Here is an 18,954-nt window from a genome sequence, read left to right as displayed (position 1 = left end):
TTAACGCGGTGTACCACGTTGATTGATTTGTGGCTGTTGAACCATCTGTGCATCCCTGGAGTAAATCACACTTGATCACGGTGTATGAGCCTCTTAACAGGTGTTTTAGGGCTCTTTTTCCCCTTTGGTTGGGCCTCTCTCATGAACTGGAATAAATGGATTGCATTCACCCTTCATTTGTGCCGAAGAGCTGTAGCTTGCCTCAGATTGCTGACTCTTTAAAATGAGATTTTGTTTATATTCTGAACTAATTTTTCATAATGATAAGTTTAACAGTTTTGGTATTTTTGAGATATTCTTAAAAACTGTTTAGAATTACTCTGGATCTAATTATTGACATTATCAAACATTTCTCCGTTTCTTTATTTGTAGCCTAATAGTGGTATCCGTGAGCTTTTAAAAAACCATCAGCTTGGCTTTCAGGCAGGAGTCAGCTGGGCCTGTGCCCTGTCTTCACGCCCACTCCACCCCCCTTCCCACCCCGGCCTTCCCTGAGTCCACGCGTGGGCTCCTGGCACCTCGGGCGTCTGTGCTGTGTTTACGTGCCATTTGCAGCCTAGAGAGACTCACTGATGGAACAGCTTTCTCTTTTTTTCTTTATGCTTCCTGTCAATTTTTTGTTACTAGTTTTCAAAAATCTGATCTTGAGAGTATTCAGTGTACATTGGTAGGAAAAGTTCATAAAGTTACAGTAGCTTTTTAATTCGTTAAGTTCATATTCTGACTAACGTGATTTCTTGAAGATCTTTGAACGTTGGGCGTGCTTAGCTGATAACTATTCCTTTTGTATTCTCGAGAAGAGACTACCTCTTATCGTTGGAGAGTTACTAATCCTATGTATTTCTTTTTTTACCTCGACAGAATTCTTCAGGAGACAACTTTTGCTGTAGGAGGAGATGTTCACAGTGTAGCAGCGTTACCAGCGAGCAAGGTGGGTGCTTGTCTCTTGCCTGCAGGACTGTGTGTGTTTGACACAACAGGACGTCCTTGGTAGATTGTCGGTAACATACTCGTGGAAGCATTGTACAAACAGACTTTAATAGTGGCCCACGTGTGGGTGTCCTAAGCGCTTGTGTTTCCCGCGGTGATACGTCAACAGCGGACTGTCTTTTCCCCTGAGGCCGGGAGGTCGTGCTTTCTCTCCCAAGCAGTGTGTCCCAGGCTTGCCCTCTGTGTGACCAGCCTTTCTCGGTCAGGTCACCCCCAGGATAACGGGCTGCGGCGCCTCCTGCCTCAGCTTGGGTCCCAGCTGCCGCCCGTCACCGCGCGTCCGTGGGCGCCGCGCGCTCTCTCTTGCACGGTTGGGTTACTTCTGTCCCCGTTCTGGTTGGCGACTGCTGGGTAACACCCCGCGCCCAAGCTTGGTGGACTGAATCAGCCGTCGTTTTGTTTCTTTGTAGCTGTGCAGAGTGGTTTGGACTCAGTCTGCTTGCCGGCCTTGCTGGTGGCTCCTTGTGTGCGATGGTTGGTGGCCGGGGCCCCTCGCCCATCTCTCTCCACGGGGGCGGCGGCCGTCTTAGTGCCTCACGAGAAGCCCAGAGCTTCCAGGCCTTGCTGGGGCGGGGTTCTGGAGCGGGCACGGCCTTGCTCCTTCCAACGCGCCGTTCACGGGGGGCCCAGGCTCGGGGGCAGGAGCTGCTCACGTGTGGGTCATCTCCCGGCACCGGGACAGGTTTTTAAAACCCTCCCTGTCCTCTCCAGCCACTGCCCGTTTCCTACTCGTGTTCTCAGCACGGTTTCTGGCAGGGATCGTCGGCGGTGGCCGTGTCCACGGCCTGCGCTCCCTCTCCTTTCCCGCTCCCGTTTGACCCCTGCCCGTTCATGGGGACGCGCCTGTCTCGGGCACCGACGCCCCCGGTTCCGGGTCCCGCGTGGTCCGTCTCGGCGCTGCCAGCACCACCCAGCGGGTGCGCGCCCTCCGCCCCCGCACCTCTCTCGCCCCCGTCTCAGGGCACCTTCCTCCTCAGTCTTGATTGGTGGGTCCCCCCCCCACCGCCTGATTCTGAAATTGGGGGCCAAGGCTTCAGACCTCGGGCCCCCCTCTTCTGTTGGTACCTGTTCCCCAGCTGACCTTAGACAGTTGGATGCCCTCTGTGTGCGCGCCACTCCCGTCTTGGGCGCCAACCCCCCAGACTCTGCAGCGCCCGTCACATTCAACTCAGCTGAGACAGACGGAGACTTTGTTTCTCACGCACCTTCTCTCCCTCACCCTTCCCCACCTCGGGGCCCGACGTCCCGTCCTCCAGCGTCCTCGCTGTCGTCCCCGGGAGAGTCTGGCTCAGGCTGCAGCCGTCCCGTGGCGGAGGGACCGCAGAGCTTCCTAGACGGCAGCCCCTCCTCTGCTCTTCCCCGGCCCGTCATTCTCCTCCCGGCAGCTGGGCCGAGGGATTAGAGACGTGAAGTAGACGTTGCTACTGCCCTGCTTCCGAAGCCTCCGGGAGGTTTCTTGTCCCGCTGGCACACGGTCGCCGCTCCGTGTCACACAGCTCCGGGGGCCTGGCCCGCTTCCCTGTCAGCTCAGCACGTGCCACCGCTGCTTCGGTTCCCGGGACGCCCACCCCCGTCCCGCCCGAAGGCCGGGTGGACCCGCTTCTCGTGGGACGCCCTCTCCGCTGCTTGTCCCCCGGCGAGCCCCTTCTTACCTCGGACTTCATCGGAAGTCTCCTCCGTGCAGGAGCCTTCCTTGCGCGCCCGGGCGCTAGTACACACCGTCCTTGAAATTCTTTGTGCAGCCTTGATACCGGACGCTACTTGTTTGTTGGTTGGCTGTGGAGTGTGAGCTCTGTGAGGGTAGTAGGGCCTGTGTGCTCGCCGCTGGGCTTGTGCTGCTTGGAAAAGTGCCTAGTAGTACATAAAAGTCTCAGTAAAGATCTACTAAGCAATTTAATGAATAAGTACTCTCAGAACCCAGTATAATAACCCTCTTTATAAAAAATTTTGCTTCTTATAAAAATGCATAGTCAATATAGAAAACTTGGTTAAATTGAGAAAACATGTAAAAAAAACCGAAAACAGTTCATCCACAGTTCGTGGTTGGCTTTTTGCTAAAATTTTGGTAGATCCTTTTCTGAACTCTTTTATGCATGTGTGTGTTCATGTGTGTATTTTAACATGATTAAATCCTTCTCTACACACAGATACACACCTTTCTTTCCTGCTTCCTTCAGCTGTTTTGTGAGCATTTGTTCTAAAAATCATTTGAAAACAGCTAAAGTGGTTTTGTAACATGTTAGTTTATAAACATATCAATTTATTTGTTCATTGCCTTACCATTATTCATTTATAACAACTTTTTGTAGTCTAAATACTGCCATCCACTGACCAAGCAATTTTATTTCTGTAGCCGTACCTTAACGAAGTAATTAATTACTGTGTGTGAATATATGTGTGTGTGTGTGTGTGTGTGTGTGTGTGTGTATAGATGTATATATATATATATACACACACACACACAAGCACAGCTATCCTGACACTTTATACTGATGAACATTTTAAACAACCTAATAAAAATTGGTTTAATGAACCTTGATGAGTAGACATCAAAATGTTAATACAGCCATTACAATTCTGTAACATGAAAATAATATTACAAGATGTCTACAACATAAGAAATAGTATCTTTTACAGAGTATAGGCTGTGAAATGTCATTTATGGGAAATATGAAGAATGGAAAGGTACATCCTGCACAATGTTAATCTCTGGTTGGTAAGGCCAGGATGATTTTTATTTACTTATCTGTGCGCAGTTTCTACAGTAAGGGATGTAGCAAGAAGCCTTACATAAATTTTTTGCTGCAGTGGATTTTTTACCTAAATTTATTGATTCTGTTCTGATTGTTTTCTGAATATCGGTAACTCATCCCTCTGTCAGCCACAGGCTGGCTCGGAGTGGCACTGCTTGGAGGGACTTAAATGTCCTGTGTTGGGTTGCCTTATAGGTGTCTTTTCCCTGTGTTGATGAAGGGCAAGAAGTAAGCCAGTTTCTGTACTGAATTCTTCACTAGGTTTTGAGCTGTGATGAGTGGATTTTTACATCCTTCCTTAAAACTCACAAGTAAACAAAGACCTGCCTCTTCACATTGTGCACATACCCTGTCCACTGTGTCCTGACCCAAGAGAACTTTGTGGAGTCAGGTCGCTGCTATTACTGTACTTTCTGCAGGGCCCCGGTGTGTGTGCCCCGTGCCTGCATGCCTGTGTTTTAGAACCAGGCGGGGAAAGTGGCCGTGTGTGCTGTTATGCTCTCGGTGACCGTGCTCTTGGGCACACTGCTGTGGACGTGGCGTCCGAGGCACTGCCGGGCCCCTCCTGGCCTCTGCTGTCCCTCTGCGGCCCCCGCCTGCCTTCCCCGCGACGCTGACTGAGTGTGAAGCGTGGTTGGTCCGCGTGCTGTGTTTAAACGCCCTGTGTCTCCCCTGGACTTAGAGCTCCTCCCGGCTGGACGGCGACAGGGGGCCGTCTGCCACCAGCACCGCCGAGCGAGGGATGGTGAAGCCCATGGTCAGAGTGGAGCAGCAACCGGACGACCGCAGGCAAGAAAGCAGGTGGGAAGTGGGTGCCTTTTTCATTAAGAAGGGAGTGAAAGTGAAACCCTGGAGAGGGTTTGGGTTAAAGGCTTCTCACCCTAGAGGTTTAGCTGACATTCTTAGAATGTTAGCAGTACTTTAAGGTTATTTCCTTTTCATGTTACTGAATTGAAGAAAAAATGCTCCATCGACAGTTATATCCCTCACTTAACGTGCCGTGGCCTCATCCAGTCGAAACGGGAGGCAGTTTGAATTAAGATGTTTCGATGTTTAAATGTGCTACTTGGTAAAAACAGGGAGAAAGGGAATTTTTGTAGGATTTTAATATTTGATCATTTTGATATTTAGGTAAGACTAATCATTTTACCCATTTCTAGAGGAAATCCTCACGTGTTTAAAAATACACAGAGCCAAAAATGACGTTGAAGTTGAGTGTTCCAGAGTTACGGAGTGCCGTCCTACTCTGTCTCATGCTCTGATGGCTCCCTGTTGATAGCCGGAGATGAATCTTTTTCTCTGCTGGCATCGGTCTTGCCTAGTTTTTTTGAACAGAGAACTTAGACCTTTTGTTATTTCCTTTCCTTAAGATTTTTAAATATATGTCACCTTAAGTCAGAATTCTCTTTCCTTGTGGCTTCTACAATTGCGTCAGTGTTGGAAAGCGTGGTGGTTCGTTGTAGGTGCTAAGCGCTTCTGCTCGGACGGAAACAGGGGAGCGTGGTGTGAGCACTGTGATTATCAGCAGTGGAGCCAGGAACGCTCGACTTCTGGTGCTATTCAGATTTTTGATGAGGCCATTCTGCCTGTTCCCTTTCACAGATCCAGTAACCAAGGCATTCGCTGAGGCAGGTCACTTACCAGTTTGGTGACAAGCGACTGATACAGTTCTTAAGTTTTCCGTCTTGCAGCAGAGGGCACTGTACATTATAAGATTTTAATATCATTCATCTTAGTAATTAAATCTGTAGACTCATCTGGGAATCTCAAGTTTTTACCTCATTTTTATTATGGGCTTTTGGTTATTATTCAGTATTTTTTTGTGAATTTTTTTACAATTACAATATGAATCATTATACATGGCGAATTTTTTTTAGATATAATAACAAATAGCCTAGTTTCTGTGTCCATACTTGTTTTTGGTAGTGTATTCTAGAATTAGACGTTCAGACGGTGAATTAGTATTATAAGGAGTTACCCTCCATTTACTTGTAAGGTGATCAAGAGGTGTGTATCAGAGTTCTTAGCCCATAAATACTTGAATAAGCAGATAATCGATAGGGGAGGGGAAGATTGATTAGGATAATGTTTTTAGGATATGCAAAATTAATAAGTATATACTTATTAACTTATTAATATAGTTAATAAGTAAATATATGATAATATAGTGTCAGAATAGCCATATGATGATTATTTGTATGTCAGAAATTATTTTTTCCTGTGAGCATATATTTTAATTAAGTTTTTTGCAAGGTCATATTCTTTTGTTTTGCCAAGACTTGTTTAAGTTTTATTGGAACTATAAATATGTGTTGCTTTGTTGATATGAAGACAGTGATGGAAACAGATGGTTCTTCCCATTTTCAGTCTCTGTATTTTTCGTGCATATAATACATTGTTAGTGTAAGCAGTTCTTCTTCATTGGTGTGGTCATAAAAATCTAAGTGGCTTTCATGAGCGATTAAATACTAACTTTAGCCAAGGAAAAAATTATGAATGATGGAAAAGACTTCTAAAGTATCACTGACACATTTAAAAAATTTTTTCAATGAGAATTTAAATTTCTTATTTTTAATAGATTTGTTGAAGTGATGAAGCATTAAAAAAAATTGGTAAAATGTATCCAGGTTCACGTTATGGGTATTAAATTGAAAATAACTGCTTAGCTACAATTTCAGATGTTTACAAATACAGCAGCATGAGGAAGACATATTAAAATAATTGAGCTTTTGAATTACTTCTGTTTCTAAGAGCATTTTTATACCTAAATTACTGAGTTAAATCCAAATTAATAAATCATAGACTGGATAATAAACTTTGAAGCATGTAATTTGGTGAAAAGAAGGTTTTTGTTTTTACTTTTCATGTTTATGATAGTTTGAATGAACTCACATTATGCTTCTCCTTATTCATCCTTTGGTGCGTGGAGAAGATGAGGACGGAGGGACCAGAACATTTGTTGTTGGAAAGGAATTACTTTAGTTCGCCCGTCTGCACCTGCAGATCTGTAGTCAGCTGTGTTAGTCATCCTACGGTGTGGTCGCTGTGCGCGTGTACAGACGCTAACACTGAGTGGCCGAGGGGACCTGGACTGGCAGGGGTCACGTATCTAACCTTTATTGGGAGAGAAAGGCGATGTCTAGCTCTTAGGACACTTTTCTTTTTCCTGTGTGAGAGCTCAGTTTCAAGCTCAGTGTGGCTTAGATTTTCTCTGTGTCTCCCAGCAGTGTCTCTTCATTGTCACTTGAGCCATCGCGGCAGCAGGTGCCTGGCAGCCTGGTCTCTCTGCTCCACACGACGTCTTCATCAATAATAAAGAAACAGGGTCAGATCTGTTCTCCTGACGGAAGCAGATACTTCAAGGACCTGACCTCTGTGAGGAGCTGGGACGCGGTCACTCCCAGTTCACTCATTTGAACGTTTGAATAGGTTCCACATGAAAACCAGTCATCGGGCTGTGTATTATTTGAAAAAATTTTATATATAGACACTTAAGAAATAGTTGCAGAAATCTGCACTGGTTGTCAGTGATGTTATTAGCTAATGTGACTGGATTTTAAGAAATGGCCACTTTCCTCTTTCAGAACTCAGGACACTTCTGGGCCTGACCTGATACTGCCTGCAAGCATTGAATTCAGGGAAAGTTGTGAGTAATTTCAGATTCCGTTGGTAGTGAATTACTTCTTCTTCCATTTTTCTCCATCTGATTTTCATGGGGTTTTTTTTGTTCTTTTTTTTTTTCTTCTTCTTCTTTGAAATCTTTTCACAGCTGAAGATTCATTTTTATCTGCCATTATAAATTACACTAATAGCTCTACAGTCCATTTTAAGTTGTCACCTACATACGTGTTATATATGGCGTGTCGGTATGTATTGTCCAGCCAGTACAGACCCGATGTCAGTCCCGCAGAACGGACGCACAGAGTGATTGCCATTGTCAACAAGATGGTGAGCATGATGGAAGGGGTCATTCAGGTAAGCGCCAGCCTGCAAAGCCGTGCCAGTTCAATGACCGCGTTTATAATTTTTAAATCAGTTAAGTTAGTTTTTTTAACATTTCAGATTTGTTTACGTGTTTGACTTCATCTTAAGAATTTTTTCTAAAACGAAAGTTACATAAGTAGGATTAGAAATTGTATAGCTTTAAAAGCTGAAAAGAAATGTGAACTTCTTTTCTGTTTCTTCCCTACAAAATTTAAAATACGGGAAGAGAAACTGTACATGGTAACATAATGATCATGAAAAAGACCCTTGAAATTACACTAGTTGTGAGAAGGCATTGAGAATTTAAAAAATAATGATAAATTACTGAGGTGAAATTCACATACCATAAAAGGAACCATTTTAAAGTGAGCAGCTGGGCAGCATCAGTACATTCACAGTGTTGCGCAGCCTCCTGAACTTGGTTCCATCGCTTTTCCGTCACTCCAGGCAAACCCCTCACCCACCGAGCGGGTTCTCTCCACTCCCCGCCCCATCAGCTCCTGACACCGTCTTGGAATTTTTCAGTGGTTCTGAAGAAGGACTTGTTCTTTTATAATGAGCCTGCTAGGATGTTGGTAGCTAGCATCTGGGTGTTTTGACAGCACTTGTGTAGGTATAATGGACATCGTGACATCTCTCACTTAACGATGAAAATCAGATTCAAATTCTTTCATAAACCAGTTCTTAAATTTTCAGGAAACAAGGATATTTTCTTGGCAGAATGGTTTGCTTCCTTTATTAGTACTGTCTTGTCTATAGTTGATAAAATTGGCATAACAGTTTTCCAAACTTTTTAGATAACTTGGAGATTTAAAGTCCTTAAAAGTAAATTTACAGATTTTTTAAAAAAGTGTTCCTAAATCACTTGTCAACACTATTTATTATTCAGCTGTGAAACTCTAGGTATATAAGGTCATGTAACATGGCTAGATGGTTTGATTGTTTTTCTCCTGTCAGGATACTTTTCAAAAACTAGAAAAGACTAGTTTGAGGCAAACTAGTCTTTTAATTCCCTCAGAACTGTTTTAAAAGGCCAAAGGTTTCTTTTATGTTTGAGTGGTTAGCCTATGAATTTGAGGAGGTTAGGAGTCTTTTACCCAAGTGAGGAAGTAGATAAAAAGGAAAGTCGTTTTATTTGGATACCATTTTGTTACTCTTATTATTTTATAGACAGATGTGGATTTCCTTTCCAGTTGTCATCAGAGCCATTGTCTGTCTTCCATCACGCTTGGATTTCCAAATTATCAAACTCCCGTCGGCAAACGACTTTTGATGGACTTTTCTTAACTAGGCAGTGAAATCACCATTATCAGGACAAGGCTTTCAGACTTCAGATTTAGGTTCAGTATGTGATTGGAGATCTAAGAATCCTCAATATTCAGATTGAAGATCTAAAAATCTTCAAGTTTTAGAGAGAAATTATGGAATAATTAAAATTCTTTAATTTGTAAAAACCTACTTTCAAAAAAACAAGTTACTCCTTTCTAGTATAGAGATAATATGTTTTTAATACATTTTTAAGTTCTCAGCTCTTACTGTTTCTGCTGGTCTTTCTCGTCTCTTCATTCTTATTAACTGATCCAGGAGAATAGACTCTCAAGTTGTGTATGTTTAAGTCGTCTCAAACACGCGACGTTGTTAAGAGATGTTAAGAAGTTCTTTTCTTTGTAAACCTTTTAAAGAGATCAGTGTATTCATTTGTTTATTGTAACATCTTCTTTATAGATAAACTCTAGGAATTCCCTTCGTTATTGTGCCAGTTTTAAGAACATGAAACTAATCGTTTATGCCCTAGACTTCCAAAGCTGCCTCAGAACTGTAAATGAGTGTGTAACATGGGAATAACGTAACTAAATGTCATACCCTCATGTCGTACCTTCATGTTAGTGTTTTGATTTTTTTTTTTTTTTCCACTGTCATGATTGTTTACAAGTTTCTTTCTCTCGTTCTGCTTGGTTTCCCCGCGTCTGTTTTTCTCCAGGAAGTAGACCAGGTTGATCAGGTAGGACATACTGCTGGGAGCCAATCCTGGCTGTGTTGGCTTAGCTGAGTTTCTCATGCTGCTTCCATGTCAAAGTACAACAGCAACTGGACCGAGGCTCATAACACTCATTTGGCAGCTGGAACATGCAGTACTAAAATCCTTTTTTGACTGTGCAACCTTTATCAGCATTTCATAACTTTTGCTTAATGCACTTCAGTGTGGATATGAAATGACAGAAGTTCTGTTTCTTCTCTTTATTGTTTATCCTTGGTTCCTATTCTTTGGATCTCATCTGAGGTTGCCTGGCCTGCACACGTGGTCGGGAGATGACACGATAGATCAGTACTTGATACCGAGTTGCTTGGTGTCCAAGCCAGTGACTTCGAGTATCAGGGTGGCTGTTGGGTAACCATGGATACATCTGTGTATACTTCACAGATTACCAGATAATGCACAATCTCCAATTTGGTGTTGGATTATTTGATACCTCCTTTCCCCCACTGATTCCATAAATTGTAGCTCATTAGATCCGTGTGTCTATACATGAATCCTAAGAAGTTGCAGTGGGTTTTTACTTTCCATTGCTATGCATGTACCCAAATTCCTCTGCAAGTATCTGGTATCTGTGGTAAATACCTTGGTGAAAATGGGAAGGTACTGGTCTATCTTCAGCAGCTTTTCAAGAGCACTCCTTTTTATTTTTATTATTGTTGTTTGTCCTGTGGTTGCTTATGGAAACGCGTTCCGTCTACAGAAACAGAAGAATATTGCAGGGGCACTTGCTTTCTGGATGGCAAATGCATCTGAGCTTCTCAACTTCATAAAGCAGGACCGAGATCTTAGTCGAATCACGTTGGACGCCCAGGATGTTCTAGCACACTTGGTTCAAATGGCCTTTAAGTAAGAACATGTGTTTGGAGATGATACTGTTCTGTAAAGATTTAAGTCATGTTTTCTGGTTAAATTTCCAAAACTAATTTTAAGGGTTTTTATTTACCCTAATTGAAGATGGATATCAAGAAGCATAAATAACCTATATGCAAGATGTGTTGATTTAATAAATTTAATTCAATTATCTATGTTTCAAGAATCCTGAGAGTAGAACTATTACATATATTTTTTACATGGAAGATATTTCTAAACAGTACGAATTGTTTCACTTGTGATATTATGTCTGATAATAGCAGGGCGTCCTTCTGAGATTATTAAAATTGTCTGTGTATCTTCAGATACCTGGTTCACTGTCTTCAGTCAGAACTGAATAATTACATGCCGGCCTTTCTGGACGACCCCGAAGAGAACAGTCTGCAAAGACCAACAATAGGTTAGGATTCTCTTTTTCTCCTTCGTCCCCTCCTTCCCTCCTTCTCGCTTGTTTAGCTTCATTTTGATATTTGCTGTATGTGAGAGGGAGGTATTATGAAAGTAAATGAGACATCCTATTGGATTTCGCGTTCTTTCAATAATAAATTGTAACCACCACGTGTCTTGTTGAAGAAGAGTGCTCGTTTTGTCGCATCACGCTGGTGCGACATCAGGCTTTCCCAGAAGTCTGTCCGGGTGAACTTACGTAGATGCAGTTCATACCGCTACGTATTGGTGGTTCGAGGCCACGTCTCTGCTTCCTGCTGGAATGAGGTTGCTGTTCCAAAGAGGTTGAACAGGCGTTAACGCGCGTTCACCGCTGATTCCGGCGCCCCCTCGGTGACGCAGTGCCGTCTCTCTGCACAGACGACGCGCTGCACACGCTCACGGGGGCCATGGCGCTGCTGCGCCGCTGCCGGGTCAACGCTGCGCTGACCATCCAGCTCTTCTCCCAGCTCTTCCACTTCATCAACATGTGGCTGTTCAACAGGCTGGTGACCGACCCCGAGTCGGGGCTGTGCTCCCACTACTGGGGCGCCATCATCCGCCAGCAGCTCGGGCACGTGGAGGCCTGGGCGGAGAAGCAGGGCTTGGAGCTGGCGGCCGACTGTCACCTCAGCAGGATCGTGCAGGTGGGTGGTCCCAGCCCCGCTGCCCCGCTCAGTGGGCGCTGTCGTGCACGTCTCCGGTTCTGTCACGGGGTGGGGGGGGAACGTGGGCTCCGCGGAACTCAGCACCCTCCTTCTGGGGTTTTTCGCGTGTACGGACGATGAAACGGGGGGTTTATTAGTTTGCCTGGGTTGCTTGAGTACAGGCCAACGAATTTGGTGGCTTGAACAGCAGAAAGTTGCTGCCTCTGGGGGCCAGAAGGCTGAGGGCAAGGTCAGGGCACGCTGGTTCCCGCGAGGGAGACTCTCCTCCAGGCCTCCGTGGGCTCTGCTGGCTGTCGGCAGTCTTCGGCGTCCCCGGCGTCCCCGGCGTCCCCGGCGTCCCCGGGCTTGTGGACGCACCACCCCTCCCCGTCTCTGCCGTTTGTCCTCCTGGACGCACATCTGTGTCCAAAACACCCGCCTTTCGTAAGGACGCCAGACCTACTGACCTGACGTAACTTGACTCCTTCTGTTAGGGTCGCGTCTCCAAATAAGGCCACATTCTGAGGTAAACAGGGTTAGGACGTCCCCGTACGAACTTTGGAGGATGCAGTACAGCCCGTGACAGGTGGCACCCAGTAGAATAAATACCTTAAAGGGTTTTTTAAATTGAGGAGAGTAAGGTACGTTTCACGAAGCTCCATACTGAAAGATAAATTCCAATTTGAAAATGGACGATGATTGCCTCTTTAAGAATTCCAAGCCAGGTAACCGCAGAGCAAAAACCTACATAGCAGAGACACAGGTAAAGAGAAAAAGGAATCTAAGCACACCGCTCCAGAAAATCATCGCATCACCAGGAACAGAGCAAGAGAAGGAGAAAGGAACAAAGGAGTGCAGAAGAGCCATGTCCTAATGGCTTAACCAGTTCTAGGAATTTCCTAGGTATTCAAAGACGAGGAACTGGTATTTTGCAGTTAAGGAAATGAGTATCTAGAGCCTCATACCCTAGGACATTTTTCTAGTATGATTACGGTGTATAATTTTGTACTTTTTTTCCTCAGTCTCTTAAAAAGATTTAGTCTCAGAAGAGGTTTCTGCCCTCTTACTTGGATTGAATCAGCCCGTTATTAAAAAGGTCATTACAGGGACGTCCCTGGGGGCCCAGTGGGAGCGAATCCGTGTTACAGTGCAGGGGACGTGGGTTCGATCCCTGGTCCGGGAACTGGGATCCCACGTGCCGCGGGGCAGCTGAGCCCGCGCGCCGCAACTGCCGAGCTCGTGCGCCTCAGCGAGGGAGCCCACGTGCCGCAAACGACAGAGCCCACGCGCCCTGGAGCCCGCGCACCACAACTAGAGAGAAGCCTGCCCACCACAACGGGAGACCCCGCGTGCCTCAGCGAAGATCCCACGTGCTGCAACTAAGGCCCGACGCAGCCACAAATAAATAAATAAAGCAAACAAATAAATAAATAGTAAATAAATCTTCCAAAAAAGAAGTCATTACGATGGTTTTTTACTCAGACCTCAGTAATTGGTGATCTTAGTGGTTATATAAATGTTTAAGTTTCTAAGAAGTTTTAACTGCTCTCTGAACATAAATTACTGAGTCTCACTATAAATATATATCTTACTAAAACAAGGGTTCATCTAAAAACCTTTACGATGCTTTGAGTTCAGTTTAACACATACAGGTAACGTTAATGGAACTGTATTTTCTTAAAAACACCCTGCATTTCAAAATCAAATTAGCAAGTTATTGCAGTTTTACAGATGTTGTGTAAAGGGGAATATTTATGAAATCCTTTTAAATCATGGTATTATTTCATGTTGCTTATTCTAAAATAGGCAACCACTTTGCTCACGATGGATAAGTACGCACCCGAAGACATCCCAAATATAAACAGTACCTGCTTCAAGTTAAATTCACTGCAACTTCAAGCCTTACTTCAGAATTACCACTGTGCACCCGATGAGCCTTTTGTCCCTACAGTAAGTGACGACACCACACTGCCGCTCCACGCGGGCCGTGTCTGCACAGGGAAATGTGGAGAAAAAGGAAAGTTTATGTAATCCGTTCCCTTATTGCTTTAGTAAATAAGATAATTCACTTGGTCATCTCACAAGGTCACTTTTGCTGTTGATGTCTGTATGAGTTACGGGTCGGTGCAGGAAGTAGAAACTACATAAGCATGTTAAGTAGAAAGGGATTTAATTCGGGGAATGAGGTTGTTGGAAAATCGTTGGAAAGCCGGGCCGGGGAGTGAGGAAGTTGCCCTGACGTCTGAGTTCTCGGGCGCGGCGCTGTGACCTGAGACCCCGAGTGCCATCCTTGTGTTCACGCAGCAAGCAGCTGCAGGGCCTCCCAACCTGTGCAGAGGTGTCTGCCTGGTAAAACCCAGGTTCTTGTCCAGAACGGAGTCTGCTGTTTGGGGGATGCCTCCTAGAAGGGACCGAGGGTGAGAAACACAGAAAACAAAACAGTACGTGCCGCAGCTGGCTCTTTACGGAGGGGAACGCTGCGTGCGCTCACTGCCACAGTCGGCCTCGGCTGGACGCAGCTGCCCTGAGAATTCGGTAGAGAGGCAACCTACTTGGATGGCTGGATTGATCTCCAGTGTGGGGTGTATGCCTGCCGAAGACAGGTACAGAATCGCCCGGACCTGGAAGCCACTGCCTGTCCCCAAATAGACCGTGTCGCAGTCCGGGAAAGGAGCCTAACGTGCTGCACGGCGACACGGGAGGTCAGATGCCGGCTCTGCACCCTGGGCTTCCCTTTGCACGGGCCTGGGGACCCAGGAGGAGGCGGGTTAGAAGCCTGGGTGGCCGAGACTTTGGGGGCGGAGGACAGGGCAGTGAGGGCGGCGGTGAGGGCAGCGGGTGTGGTTCGGTCCCCCGAGCGGGCTGGTTGGCGGGGGCGGGGTGTTCGCGTGCTCGGCTGTACAGTCAGGATTTGTGAACCGTCCTGTGTGTACGTTAATCTCCCTAACGGAAAGTTTTTGAACAAGAATCACCCATGAACCCATACTAAGGCAATAACCTCTGCGTAAGCTGGGAATAGGTATTTTTGTCCGGATTTTTTTTTTACATTTAACATTGTGTGAGCTTTTTCTTTCCGATGTCGTTAAGTATAAAAATAAGGTTATTAGCAACTGGATGTTAAAAAATTGTGCAAGGGAAAAATTATTTTTGAGAAGGGAGAAAGACCGTTTTCTTGTGATCGAACAATTTCTTTCTATTTAAAACTACAGATCTTTTGAAATTAATAATTAATATGGTAGCTGATATATTCAGAGCATGTGCTGTGCTAGTGTTGTATTGCTTTACGAGCTGATTTGAACCGTTGATAAATTCGCCCTCGCTGCGTGTGTGTATGTAGCCACGCTACGCGTGGTTGAACGTTGTTCTACCAGCTGCTGGTCGGCTGCGCCCGTCGCCGAGCGGGTCCTTAGCTCTGTGTCTGCTTCCCAACCAGGACCTGATGGAGCACGTGGTTGGTGTGGCGGAGAACACGGCCGACGAGCTGGCACGCAGTGACGGGCGGGAGGTGCAGCTGGAGGAGGACCCCGACCTGCAGCTGCCGTTCCTTCTGCCCGAGGACGGCTACTCCTGCGACGTCGTCAGGAACATCCCAAACGGCTTGCAGGAGTTTCTGGACCCTTTGTGCCAGAGAGGTGGGTGGCGGGGCCCACGCCTGGCACCCGAGCTGGCCCGCGTGCAAGTGAGCCTTGCGCGCGTGTTGTCGGTGTGTGTCAGCCCACCCGTGTTGTGTGCGCCCTGTGTGCTTCTGAGGAAGCTGGGGGTCCGGCGGCTTGGAAAGGAGCGTCCCGTGGGGAGGTGGGGTCAGAAGCGTGCCGACCGCGGGGTCCCGGGTGTTGCCGCGGTGCCCGGGAGCACGTCTCTGCTCGCCTGGTGTCGCCGTCACAGCAGGGGGGACCTTGGCTCTCCTCCCTTCTGGGTTCTGTGTGAGCCTGGGAGCTCCATCTGTCCTACAGACCCGGACCGACCGTAAGTTTCGTCGGGGCCCCCAGAGCAGAGCCGTCAAGAGCAGCCCCAGCGCTAGAACCAGACGGCCTGAGCTCTGACCTCTGTCACCTTGGACCTCCCCCGTGCAGTGGGCGTGTCGACGGTGCCACCCCACGGGGCTGTCTTGAGGACTGAGCAGGTTGCTGAGCGTGGAGCCCCTGGCACTGTGGCACGGGGGCGAGCCCGGGCACGTCACAACGCCAGGCTCGCACACGCGTGTATGCCGACGCACGGGCACAGCGCAGCGCGTCTCCCGCTTTTACTCCACGCTCTCTGTCCACTCTCTTGTTGACGTGTGCCGAGGAAGACGCAGGCCGACCTCGGAGGCGTTGTGGGTCTGCTTCCAGGCCACGGCGATGAAGAGGATGCCGCAGGAAATCAAGGCGCGTGAAGCACTGGTTGCCAGTGTATGTGTGGAAGTTACACTCACACCGTGCTGTAATCCGTCTGTTAGGCGTGCAAAAGCATTACATCTGAAAAGCAGTGGGCGTGCTTTCAGTAAAAAAGTACTTCATCGCCGAAAAATGCTGATCACCGCCCAAGCCTTCAACAGGTCTTAGTCATCACAGATCACAGGTCACCGTAACAGACATGATAATAATGGAAAAGTTTGAAAGAGTGCAAGAATTACCAGAATGCGACACACAGACATGAAGTGAGCAAAATGCTGTGGGGAAAGTGGCGTCGACAGCCTTGCTTGATGCAGGGCTGCCACAGACCTTTCAGTCTGTAGGGGGAACAATCTTTGCAAAGCGCGATAAAATGAGGTCTGCCTGTACCACAGTTATACCTGAACCACGAGCTTTTAAATTAGACCAGGTTTCACTTCTAGTCTGCTGGTTTTTTGTAATGTGGAGCTCAGATGAGTAGCAAAAGAGATGCAAAATTTAGGAGTTAACTTTTCTATTATTTTTTTTTTTTATTTGCTTAAACTAAGGTCCGTAGATATATAAATATATAAACTTAGTGAGTGTGATTTTTAACTTCAGTGAATGTTTCACTCACCACAATAGGTCTTTACATCTTCAAAGGTTCTGATCGTTTTAAAAACTTCATTTTATAAAGGCTGCTGCTTGTAACGAAATGTGTTTGTACAGCAGCTGGCAGGTGTGTCTGTGACCCTCCCAGGAGCGCTGACTGAGCTCTTGGTGCTGTCCTGGGAGAAGCACAGGCAGGGTGGGATGTGGTTCTTAAAGCATCGGTGTGTGTGCAGGATGAAGGGGCGGGGGCAGGGGCGGGCCGGCAGAGCCCTCAGTTCAGCCCTGACTCTGGGACGAGCGGGGCGGAAGGAAGGGGTGCGGGCTGCAGGCACGTCTGAGAGAGCTTCAGTCGGGCAGCGGGAGTCCCTGAGCCGCAGCGGCCTGAGCGGGGGCCTGGTAGGGAGGAGGTGGTGGCCGGGGCAGCCGCTTTGGGGCCGTGGGGCTGCTTTGGGGTGTCCTCCCTGCTCCCGTGGGCTCCCCGGCACTCACGCGGCAGCCCTGCGCCTTCACCGCCGGGCTCGTGCCTGCTCTCCTGCTCTGAAGGTCCCCGTCACCTGCCGTTGGGCGCGGCACCATCCCCTGCCAGTCCTGGCCCCCTGCCTGCAAGTGCACGAGCTGTGTTCCCGGCACTGGACCGTGTGCTGTGCACCCAGGTGGTCGCGCCCCGCGTCTGCTCCGCTTCCCGCTGCCCGACTCCTGGCAGTGGCCCTGTTTTCTGAAATTCCAGCCAGCACCCCTTTGTCTGGGGGCTCAGCCTCTCCCTCACACGGCTGCCGCCTTCCCCGCCCGTGGGTCTCCCCTTCTTTGGCGATGCTTGGTGCCAGCGTTTGCGCCGTCCGCGTGCGTCCGTCTGCGTGTTGGAGTGGGAGTCCGGCAGGACAGGCTGCCGGTTGTCCCTGGTCTCCGCCTGCTCAGTGCCAGGCAGAGGGCCGTCGGGGCCACGTGCTGGCAGGGCTGCTCTTCAGGACCTTGTGAATAAGCCTGCGGAGGCTGACTCACCAGCACCCGTCGGACGAGCTAGGCGTGCTGGGTACCCAGCTGCCGGCTCCACGGTAGGTGCTGCGGAGAAGGTCTTTGCCAGCCTGGGGGCGGTGCGGTCCTGACCGGATGATGCCGTTTTCTCCGTGACTTCCCCTTAGGCTTTCCCGAATGATTCGTTGTAGGGCGTATGTGGTATTTCCTCACGGTCTAGGCAGCCCCACGCTGTTTCATACATCTTAGATGATAATGCAGCCAAGTACAAAGCTGCTTTTAAATAAGACTTAGAGACAACTGGGTGTTTTCTTCTACGACGGCAGCGGTTTTAATGCTTCATGCTCAATTTTTTGTATGCCAAATAAAGAACTGCTGTGTGCTCTCAATTTATGCTCCTTTGGCGTTTTCGTGTAATACGATTCTATGAGAGAAGCCATAAAGCCAGCACGGACTCATACCTGACCTGAGATGCGTTCCTGATGCTGAGGAAGTAAGCCGTCTGTGTGCACATGGTCCAGACGTCGTGCAAACCTGATGTTTAAAAAATTTTAGAAAATTACAGCCGTTGACGTTTCAAAACCGTGATAATTATGATTCCCTAAAACATGGGAAAGAGAAGTAAATTGTAGGTAATATTTCAATGAAACTGGATTTAAACAGTGATTTTTTTTTTTTTTTTTAAAAAAAAAGGACTTAAAACTAAGTAAAAATAATTTGTACCCATATTTTAATTGAGTATATTTGTGACGTCTTCTTTTCCCTCTACCACAAACAACCTCATAACTGTCCAAAGATAACAGCCCAAGTGATCCTTGCTGGTGGAACACTAGTGTGGATGCGGGTACCAGCAGGGGCCAGCCAGGACCCCGGCCACCCGCCCCCCCCAGCACCCAGGTCATCGGGACCAGGGCGTGTCTGACAAGCCGTGTGCTCTTCGTAATTGTTAGCTGCTGCTAATAAGACCACTCTGGAGAACAGAAGAACTGTGCAGGGCCTGTGTGATCTGACTTTGTCACGAAATCTCTGAGAAACTCTGTAAGATCTGACAAATGAGGAATGACATAGGCTTACTTTTGTAAAGATGTCATTTGTCCCTGATGAAAATATCAGAGATATTCTTTAAAACAGTATAAAATGATTCTAAATTTCATTTGGAAGAAACTTAAGTGAGTGTGACTTGTCAGAAAATTTGGGCAAAGAGCGATGAGAAGGAGGCCAGTCCTACCCCAGAATTGGCTATACGAGTGGAATAAATCGTTTACTCCAGCGTGTGAGCCTGTGCGCAGACATCTGTGCTGGTGCCGTTC

The 18,954-nt window shown here is 47.2% G+C and overlaps 1 protein-coding gene across 7 annotated transcripts in view; it reads left to right on the top strand.

Annotated features, from left to right (window-relative positions):
• Positions 1 to 18,954, top strand: part of AFDN (afadin, adherens junction formation factor) — a 134,233-nt gene that overhangs the window by 75,903 nt on the left and 39,376 nt on the right. For all 7 annotated transcript variants that reach the window (XM_068551736.1, XM_068551739.1, XM_068551732.1 and 4 more), the window contains exons 11-20: positions 862 to 931; positions 4,426 to 4,544; positions 7,328 to 7,389; positions 7,513 to 7,718; positions 9,709 to 9,729; positions 10,466 to 10,611; positions 10,941 to 11,035; positions 11,443 to 11,708; positions 13,515 to 13,658; positions 15,142 to 15,340. In XM_068551736.1, the coding sequence (XP_068407837.1) occupies positions 862 to 931; positions 4,426 to 4,544; positions 7,328 to 7,389; positions 7,513 to 7,718; positions 9,709 to 9,729; positions 10,466 to 10,611; positions 10,941 to 11,035; positions 11,443 to 11,708; positions 13,515 to 13,658; positions 15,142 to 15,340 (1,328 nt within the window). The remainder of the gene's footprint in view (positions 1 to 861; positions 932 to 4,425; positions 4,545 to 7,327; positions 7,390 to 7,512; positions 7,719 to 9,708; positions 9,730 to 10,465; positions 10,612 to 10,940; positions 11,036 to 11,442; positions 11,709 to 13,514; positions 13,659 to 15,141; positions 15,341 to 18,954) is intronic.

Source organism: Eschrichtius robustus, chromosome 9, assembly GCF_028021215.1.
Source record: "Eschrichtius robustus isolate mEscRob2 chromosome 9, mEscRob2.pri, whole genome shotgun sequence".
NCBI lineage: Eukaryota > Metazoa > Chordata > Mammalia > Artiodactyla > Eschrichtiidae > Eschrichtius > Eschrichtius robustus.
Note: the sequence above shows the minus strand (reverse complement) of the source record. Positions and strands in the feature narration are given on the sequence as shown.